Source organism: Galeopterus variegatus, unplaced genomic scaffold (assembly GCF_000696425.1).
Source record: "Galeopterus variegatus unplaced genomic scaffold, G_variegatus-3.0.2 Scaffold2430, whole genome shotgun sequence".
Lineage (NCBI taxonomy): Eukaryota > Metazoa > Chordata > Mammalia > Dermoptera > Cynocephalidae > Galeopterus > Galeopterus variegatus.
This window is the reverse complement of record NW_007728541.1, coordinates 157,065-167,641: the sequence shown is the minus strand read 5'-3', so window position 1 is coordinate 167,641 and position 10,577 is coordinate 157,065. Positions and strand designations below refer to the sequence as shown.

General features: G+C 36.3%; 1 protein-coding gene across 1 annotated transcript in view; it reads right to left on the bottom strand.

The window, feature by feature from the left end:
• Positions 1-212: 212 nt before the first annotated feature.
• KIAA1468 (KIAA1468 ortholog) overlaps positions 213-10,577 on the bottom strand; it is a 145,025-nt gene continuing 134,660 nt past the window's right edge. Inside the window, exons 28-29 of the mRNA XM_008581669.1 lie at positions 9,164-9,234; positions 213-612 (exon numbers count right to left, since the gene is read on the bottom strand). Coding sequence (XP_008579891.1) covers positions 492-612; positions 9,164-9,234 — 192 coding nt within the window. The 3' untranslated portion in view covers positions 213-491. The remainder of the gene's footprint in view (positions 613-9,163; positions 9,235-10,577) is intronic.

The following is a 10,577-nucleotide window of genomic DNA, read 5'->3' as shown; positions in this document are numbered from 1 at the left end:
TATAATACAGATATTTGCTAACGGCCCATCCAAAAAATTTTAAAAAAAAAGAAAAACCTTTTCACTATATATATATGTGTGTATATATATATATATATATATAAAATTATTCTGAAATACAAGAACATAGAAGAGGGATTTGGTGGCCCATCCAAAAAATTTTAAAAAAAAAGAAAAACCTTTTCACTATATATATATGTGTATATATATATATATATATATATATATATATATAAAATTATTCTGAAATACAAGAACATAGAAGAGGGATTTGGTACAGACTATCAACTCAATTTTCTATCACCACAGCTGTAACTCCAAAATCAACAGACATACAGCAATAATCAAAAGCAGTGCAAGTATCTTTGGAAGATAAAATTATAATGCAAGAACATTAAACTGAGGAAGTAAAAAAGGCAAGTACTTCAAGTACAAGGAACAAGTCTGCTTGAGGTCCATCTCAGTGTTTACTGGGGGCTTCTTTCCTGCTTCTACTTCTTTCTCTGAAACACATTGGCCAACATGGCACCTGATGTAGTCAACTGGCCCATTTTGTTCAAAAACTTGGTCTTTGTATCTTCACTCACTAAGCTTGCAGCAATTGACATTGAGCTAGGAAAGAAATTTTAAAATTCACGTAAAGCAATTAAATAACAAAAATATCCATTTTTTCATTTCTTTAGTAACACATCATTAATAAATACATTCTGAATTGGAGTCACAAAAGAGAAACTAGACTTATGGAAGGGAGTTTTTATGAACTGTTCAGGGTTAGGAGCTTTCATGTTCATCATTTATATTAAAGGAAGCAGTAATATGTAGTGGTTAGGAGCAAGTCTGGGATTGGACTGAATCTTGGTTCTGCTTACTGGCCGTGTGACCTTGGGTACTTATTTAATCTCCTCATCTGTAAAATGGAGATAATTCTAGTACCTACCTTATAGGGCTATTAGGATTATACAAGTATAAAGTGCTTAGCAGAGTGCTAGGCACCTAACGGCATGCCATAAGTGCTAATAGATATTATCAGCATCACTTCACGTTCAGTTCTTATAGCAATCCTGCAAGCAGATATTACCTCCATTTTCACAAATGAGTAAATTAAATCACGGTGAGGTTTTGTACTGTGCTGATAATAACCCTATGATATATTTCTTTTTTGGGGGGAACATATTCTGAATTGCCAGTTGCATTAATTTCAATCAACACTTTCAAATCCACTTCTTCTAATGTTTTTTTTCACTAACCTGCTGTATAGGGAGTAAACACAATCCAAATATCTACTAAAGATTACTAATTTATTACACCACTGAACAAAATAGGATACTGAACAAAACAGAATACGGATCAAGCACAATTCTTCAGTGACACGGCAACTGTCCTGCAATGGACTCAGGAACTCAGTTTATTGCCTTGTGGCTTTGGCCAAGATGCTTTAGATCTCTCTAATTCAGTATCCTCATCTGTTAAACACAGCTTGCAATTTTTACTGTAAAATATCCTGTGGATTAAATAAGATAATGTGTTTGAGGACACTTCAAGGACAATGTTTGGCAAGCTGCAGATGCTCAACAGATGTTTGCTCAACTATGGCATGAAGTCCTTGGGGCTGCCACTGAAACCATCTGGGTCTGTGTAGTCTTTGAGGGTGTACACTGTAAATTACTCAGTTAAAAACCCAACCGTGACTTCCATCTTGAAACTTTCTTCTTCCCATTGCTCTTCTGCCAGTATACCAATGGTTTCTCTCTTCATGTCTTTGACTATTCCTCTCCTGCTCCTTTTTCTCTTCCCACAAAGTAATCCTCCATAAGATTCAGTATTTGGTTCTTGATTCTTCAACAACAAAACTTACTCTCAAAGTTTCAAATACCTCCTACATAAGGATGACTTCAAAATATTTACTGAATCACTTCCCTTTTCCTGAAGGTCAGTCCCATATTACTACTGTTTACTAGATAAAGCCAAAATCTCAAGCTTTTATTCACTCTAACTGTAGAAATAACTCCCCACTCACCAGTGGTTCTGCTATTTTTCTTTCTTCCTAACAGTGAATATAATGGCTCCCTTTCCTTCTATTTCAAACCAATAACCAAGTCCTGTGACCTTATTCTAAGAAACGTCTCCTCTACTGTTTCCTTTTACTCCATTGCCAATATGAATACTTTACAACTGAATTATTCCAACAGTCTTGGATATGGTCTCCTTGCATTATCAGATTAACTTCTGAAATAGTCACTTCTTTATATTACACCCCAGCTCAAAAATCTTCAATGCTCACTTACTGCTACAAGATAAAATATGCTTTGCATTCAAGAAATACAGCAATCTAATTCTTTTCTACCAACCACCACGGCCTACTCTCAGACCTGCTTCAGTCAGGTGTGCCTAGTCTATTGCTCAATCATTCTCAACTTACATATCTTTGTCTCTCTCTATATATCCATTGCCTACTCATTTTCCAAAGCCCAGTTCCTGTCCTGTCTTTTCTATGGGGCCTTTCCTCAACACTAGTTTTACAGTGCTGTTCTCTTTCTGCAGAAGACTCAGTCTAAGTCAAAAGATAAGTATGATTTTAATTTATATCTAGAAAAAGGGGATGTATGGTTCAGGCCATTCTTGAGATAATACATAATACTATCAGGTTTTAATGATATTCTAAGAGGGGAAAAACAACGATGATAAGTCTGGAAACCATAACAGGTAAAACTGAAAGGAAAGTAAAATGCTTGGTCTGGAGAAGAGAATATTTAGATGACTGAACAGATGCCTCACTATGTTATGTGTGAAAAGTTAGATAGGTAATGTGTAACTGCAGAGCTGTATTTATCTGTATAGGTCTATTGATACACATAACTGTCACCTGGGGAATTATGAAAATGCAGGTGTGCAAGCCTAATCCTAGTGCTTCTGATTCTTTCCACCTGGGGTAGAGGGCCCAAGTACCTATTTTACAAGGCTTCCCAGTAAAGAATCATTGCATTTCTTTCCGAAGAGAGAATTTAAATTTTTATAAGTTTTATAAAGGGCTTGGTAACACTCCTCTACCTCTCTGCAAAACGACAAAAACCTGTTTTAGAGAGTAGATATTTTACGAGGGGAGACTTTAACTCAGGATAAAAGAGAAATTAAAAAAATAAAATTTTTGTTAAAAATTAAATGGGCTATAGGGCCGGCCCGTGGCTCACTCGGGAGAGTGCGGTGCTGAGAACACCAAGGCCCCGGGTTTGGATCCTATATAGGGATGACCGGTTCACTCACTGGCTGAGCGTGGTGCTGACAACACCAAGCCAAGGGTTAAGATCCCCTTACCGGTCATCTTTAAAAAAAAAAAAAATTAAATGGGCTGCCATGTAAGGCAATGTGTCTTCTCACTGCAAGTTTTCCAGGAAATCTCAGATTTTTCTTGTGTAACTCACATCCAACCAGTTGTCATTTCATGTTCATTGGGAATCTGTAGTACATCTTACATCTGGCTTATCTTCTTTAAAACTATTTATGTATTTATCTGTCTCCCCACACTATCCCATCTTGCAAATTAAAGATCACTCCTCTTTGAAAGGCACACATGACTTCGGACACCTTCTGATTTGCCTGTTATATCAGTTAAGCTCCTCTTTCATCTGCATCTTAAATGTTGGTCTCTCATTCCATGCCTGACCTTGTTCTCCTCCCTGTCAGAGCCCCCTTTCCAAGTTATATCATCTACCCACCCTTCCTCATATCAGTTAAGCTCCTCTTTCATCTGCATCTTAAATGTTGGTCTCTCATTCCATGCCTAACCTTGTTCTCCTCCCTGTCAGAGCCCCCTTTCCAAGTTATATCATCTACCCACCCTTCCTCCAACCCTATTCTTTAATTACCACACATATGCTAATGGTTTTTAAATCTTAATAAACTGCCTATAGAGTTCCTCTACCTGTACTTTAAATTTTAAATATTCCCTTTCAGAAGAGTTCTTCCTATAGTTCCATTTTGTTGTACTGTGCCACTGTCCATTTAAATGAGATTGTTTTCCCTCATTCCTAAACTGTTGCCAAGTTAAACTGAGTTCATATCTGAAATATATCCCTAATCCGTCTTCTCTTCATACTCACTGCCATTCACAGGCATTATAACACGATGGCTAAGATCACAGTCTCAAGAACTACAATATCTGGGTTCAAATTATGGTTCCTCTACTTAATAGATAGGTGGCCTTTGAGCAAGTTACCTCCTCTGTGTTATCTGTAAAATGAAAACAATAATAGTGTCTACTTCTTAGTGTTATCATGACAAAGATTAGCGAATATATTAAAAATGCTTAGAAAGGTACCTTGTTCATAAGTATTACTTATTATCTTCTCATCATCCATGCCCATGCCTGATTTCATCATTGGTTCTCATAACAGCTTCCCAATCTGTTCCTGCTTCTCTGTATTCACTAGAGTCCGGTGCTAAAAGCAGTGTTTCTCAAAGTGTGGCTCCTAGACCTGTAGCATCAGCATCATCTCGGAATTTGTTATCAATAAAATTCTCGGATTCCATTTCCTGATCTTCTGAATCCAAAACTCTGGGGATGGCACCTAGCAATTTCCAGGTGATTCTGATAGACCATAAAGCTTGAGAAACAAGGTTCCTAAGGGTCAGCAAACCACAGGTGGCAAGCCAAATCTAGCCTGCTGCCTGTTTTTGCAAATAAAGTTTTACCGGGAACAAAGTCATGCCCATTCATTTGCCTATTGTCAATGGCTGCCTTCCTGCTATAGTAGCAGAGTCCAGCTGAGTAGCTGTGACAGAGACTGTATGGTCTGCCAAGCTTAAAATAATATTTTTTGCCTTTACAGAAAACGTTTGCCAACTCCTTGCCTATAAGATAAAGTTCAAACCTCTCAGTGTGGCATCCAAAGTTCTTTGTTATCTGGTTTCTGCCTACCTTTAGAGACTGATCTCTATCATTCTCCCACACATACCCTGTGCTCTAGCTTTACAAAGTACGCCCAAACATACTCTTCTGTAACTTTTGTCATTGTGCACAATGTGGGTTTTTCTTCATATAATCTCTTTCTCCTCTTTTCCTTTTACCTCTCTGGCCAGTTGTTCATACTTGAAGACTGTTGTAATCCTTTTTCCTTGGAAACATTTGTAGACATTGTTTTACTGTTTGTCTATACTTTTAACTGCTTCATTTTTCCACTTTCACCTGTGAATACCCCAGTGGAAGGGACTATGCCTTGTTCAACCTCATCTCTGGGAACAGCCCATGGTAAGTGTTCAGTGAACTCTAGTAACTGCTGAATATAAGAAGGGTATCAAAATACTTGCACATATATTTTCTGCCTGTAGATTAGTGCTTTTCAAACTTTTCTAACAAAGATCTTCACTTAAGAGATACATTTTACATAATGACCCATTGCACATACTTCCACGGGTAACTGAAGTTTCATAAACACTTACTACTTACCTTACTTGAGATATATTCTATTTTTTATTTGATTCTATTTCTTGGGAGAAAATGCTTACCACAACCAACTGAATTAATTTAATGATGTACTAACACGTCATGATCTATAGTTTGAAAAACACTCCTCTAAACCATAGGCTCTTTAAGGATGAAATCCATGTATGCTTCATTCCCTACAGCAATAAGGAGGGTACTTTACAGATATAAATATCTTTATCTGCACCACTCTCACTTTTCCTTCCATCTTAGAAGCAATTCCTTTTACTGTTCAAGGCTTTCCTCTTGTGCTTTTGATCTATAAGACTTCAGAGGAGGGATAGGTAAAAGAAGACTTCCCTGAAGAGGTGATATCTAAGCTTTGTCCTGAAGGATGGACAGATACTAGCTAGGCAGAGTATAAGAATATTCCTGGCAGAAGGAATCCTATGTGTAAAGATCTAGGGAGAGCAGAAGCATAGCATGGCATGATGGAGGCACCCAAAATCCTCCACTAAGTCTCTCCTCGTCATCCTTGGTAGCTCAGACCATTCTTATTTATATAACCGGTATAATTTCGACATGGATTTATTACATTATCTATAACGTGATGTAATGCTGTTTTCATATATTGTCTAGACTTACTCCAATGTAAGTTTTTTTTTTTTGTGACTGGTAAGGGGATCGGAACCCTTGGATTGGTGTCGCCCGCACCGCACTCAGCCAGTGAGTGCACCGGCCATTCCTATATAGGATCCGAACCCGCGGCCTCAGCGCTACCGCACCTTGGCGCTAGCAGCACCGCTGCGCTCCCAGCGCCGCTGCGCTCCCAGCGCCGCACTCTCCCGAGTGAGCCATGGGGTCGGCCCCCAATGTAAGTTTTTGAAGGACAAAGCCATCTCAGTCTCAAGCACAGTGCCCAAAATGAAGAAATTCTTGCAGGTGAGAAATTGTATCAGATTACCTCTGATTCCTGTAGTGCATACTGCCTGTATCATTTATTTGGTACTTATAAGTCTTTATTCACATAAATGCCTTGACTTCCTACAGAACTGTGAGCATCCTGATGAAAGGACTTATGCCCATACTCTTGTTTCCCTCCTGTATCTGAGAGCAGAGCAGTTACTTGTATATTTACTGACTGATAACATGGTTAATATTTTCACATATATGCTTTTGTTACAGAAATGAGTAAGTTAAAGATTAACAGATAAAATACTTATTTCAGGTATTTTTCCTACTTTATTTGGTGATTACAGAATACTCCTTTACTAAATAAATATAAAATATCTCCAAAAAATACTTTTAGAATATAACTGAAAATAAAAAGAATAAAAAAGATACATGTCATTAAGGCTTGCAAATATTAATGATTTTTTTAAATCACTAGGAACAATTCATACACAAAGTTATAACTGTCTCTCTCTCTTGCCCTTACTCTATAAAAGAAGGAACTTATTAGAAGTATGTTTATGAAATTGCGATACCAGATTACAAGGAAGCGTCATATCTAAAGGACTGAAGAGTCAACCTGAAAAAAGGCTTGAATTGGCTAAACGCATCAATAAAGATAATAAACACAATGCACTGGATTACATCAAATATGTTTAAATACGTGAGTTCATAATGGTATTTTTTTAAAAACCCACCAAACTAGTTGCTGTCAGAGTGAATCAACACATTATTTTGAAAACTGGTAAATAAAGAGAAATAACTAAACATTTACCTTGCCTTTACTATATAAACTATATCACTGGGTAACAGTAGTATACATGGGGTAAGTTTTTCTTTTCTGAAGAATTCTAAGTCATTAATGGCATAGGAATAATAGAATTAGAGTATAATGTTTTGTAACATCTAATGAAGTAATGGAGGTAGGCACTAATCATTGACAGCTTGTTAACATTGCCAAAAAAAGGAGAGAAAGAAGCAGACATTATTTGCCTTATGATGAAAATACAACCTCTTTTTATAAAGCAGTCTTGCTAAAGGAGACAAAGAAACATGCCCCGAATCTGATTAAGTGTCTAGATCTAGACCCAACTACTAAATTTACAGGAAATTCAGAAGAATATGTTAAGCAAAACAAGGGAAATGCAATCAGCAAAATTCAGACTGTGGGAAACTCTACAGGACAAATGAACCAGTTTCTCTAACAAGTAAACTGTACATAGAAAAAAGAGATAGGAGGGTGCCTCGTACCTATGAATTAAAAGAGACTTATATTAATCAACTGCAATGAATGGACCTCACTCGGATCCTAACTCAGAAATAAAATGTAAGAAAAAAATAAATGCAAATCACTGCTGACATAAAGCAATTAGAAATTTAAACAAAGGCCAGATAGTTGATATTAAGGAGTTATTGATATTTTTGTGGGTAATGATATTGTGTTTATGTTTTTAAAAACGACATATTTTTCAGAGATACCTATCAGAGCACAGGAAAAGGAAGTAGGTAGGGTATGGATGAAATAAAATTGACTAAGTTGATAACTGATGAAGCTGAGTGATGAATACATGAGAATTCTTTACATTTTCTGTTTACTTATGTGTTTATTTCAAATTCTCTATAAAAGACCAGTAATAAAATAGAAGATTTGAATAACATGGAAAAAACATGATTACCCCCCAATTTTTTTTTTTTTTAAATCTTTAAAAGGAAGACCATATGAAAGAAGCAATCATTGAAAGTTGTGAAGATATTTTTCTATCTTTTAATTCCTGCATGTGAATCCATGAAATTTCATTTAGGATGTATTTCACATGTAATTTTTCTCAATTTTGTTACTTTAAAATAATACTCTGAAGGCACCAAATAATCTCGATATTTAACGTATGACAAATAATGGAAGTATTTGCTTTGGTGTTAATTTCAGGGATTTTGTGTTCAGATTAGAAACCTTTTATTGTTTCATTGTGCTTTTGTTGTTTTAACCCTCCATGGCTAAAATGGTAGGTATGTGTAGAGAAGAGCTCCTTCTATCCTAGGAAGCTAAAGAAAAGGTCTGACACAACAAAGAGGCAAAAAACTGTGTGTGTGATGGGCATGGGGAGCAGGGAGGAATATGTATCTGTGTGCGTGCGTGCGTGAGTGTATGTATGTCTCTAGACTGATAGGATGAAACACTTATTCCTGGTAGTCAGCCTTAAAGGAAACACATTTGTGTTTTTTATATGTAACAGTGTCCAAGAGTCCATTTAAGATAAATTGCTCAAGGTTACTTCAGTAAGAGTTAGTCTATTTGTAAATTACTCCCTCTCCTGAATGCCCAACTTTACACTTTCATATCTATGTTTATAATTTAATTTCACAAAATTTTTGAATTCTAATTTGTTTGGTAAGAAGCATGTGACTAGAACATTCTCAAGTTTAAAATCTTTTATGCAGTGAATTGTCACATCTTACAACTCCTGTCACAAATTTCTAGATATTGTTTTGACCAGTGAGTCTCCAATCTGGCTACATACATATCAGAATCTCTTTGGAAGTTTTTAAATATGTCAATCCCTATGATGAATCAGAATATTGACAGGAGGGCACAGAACATGGGGTAAGGATCTGAATTTTAAATTCCCCAGGCAATTCTAATGAGATGGTTTATGGACCAGCATTGGAAAAGTGCTGACTAGATTTTCTTGCCTTCCAAATAAATGACTATAAAATAACACAAAATGAAACACTATACTCATCTATAGCAAATTTAGATAGATAAATGCCTTAAAAAAAGAATTAATGTCTTACCCTTGAGGCTCTTGGACGGTCTTGTTTTCTACTTTTTGTTCGCATTCTTTTATCATGGAACTTAAAATAACCTGGTTAAAAAAAATTACTTTAGTGAAATATAGTTAAAATACAGAAATATACTATGGTTTAATCTAAAGTTTTAATTTTAATATTCCCTAATATGTTAATAAAAAACAAAGTTTTGGCAGTTATTTTGTTAAAGAAATTCATATTAGATTGCTAGACCATGTACAAAAATAGCTTTAAAAGATCTCCATTTAAATTAAAAATTTATTTTGATTTTCACTAGCCTTCTTCTAAATCTGATTCCTATTCCCTCACCATCTAATTTAAAAGTAAAATTTATATATATATAAATTTAATATACACACACACACACACTATGGTCACACACATATTTCTCTAGTAAAAGCCATTCTGTCTTCTGTCCCTTTGCTTTCTCTAGGTTGTGAAAAGCAAGATGCTCTATTTTCACATCTAGAACCCAGACTAGGTACAGCTCCATGGCTTCTAAAATATAACTGGGGATATGATGGGTGTCTAAGAGTTAACATCATTCTTGCAAGGTAGCTGCGTGAGTGACGGAAAGGGTGGACAGTCTAAGCTCCTACTCTGATTGCTGGCAATCACACCAGAAACTGAATGACCTCCTGAATATTCTTGGCCCAAGTCTGGGCATCAAGGTCACTAAACAAATATTTATTGTCTACCTATTATATGCCAGGTACTTTTTTAGACACTGAGGATAGAGCAAATAAAACAGACAATATTCCCTCCTTGTGGAGCTTATGTTCTAGTAAGGTGGACAGACAATAAACAAACAAAATGTACGAAAATTTTATAGTATACTAGAAGGTGATAAGGGCTTTGGAAAAAACAATAAGGGGTACTTGGAAGGCCAGGGTGGAGAATGTTTACAGTTTACATGGAGGTGTTCAGACTAGTTGCTGTGGACTGAATGTCCTCCCAAAACTCATTAAATTTGACCCACATTGTACCAGTGCTAAGAGGGTGGGAAATCTGATTATGGTATTTGAAAGGTGGGGCCTTTAAGAGGAGATTGGATTGTGAGGACTGTGCTCTTGTGAGTGGATTGATCTACTTGTGGCATACGGGGCATGGTTCTAATGGCTTTATAAGGAGGGCAAGTGAGAAGGTTAGCTCTCTCTTGCTCATGCCATTCCTCGCCATTTGATACCCTGGGTTGCTGTAGAGTCATCACCCAGAAGAAGGCCCTCATCAGATATGTTTCCTGAACCTTGGGCTTCCCAGTCTCCGAAACTGTAAGAAATAGATTTTTTTTTCTTAATAAATTAGCCAATTCCAGGTATTCTGTTATAAGCAACAGAAAATGGACTGATACAGTAGCCTTCATGGAGAAGATGACATTTAGGCAAAAACTTAAAGGAGA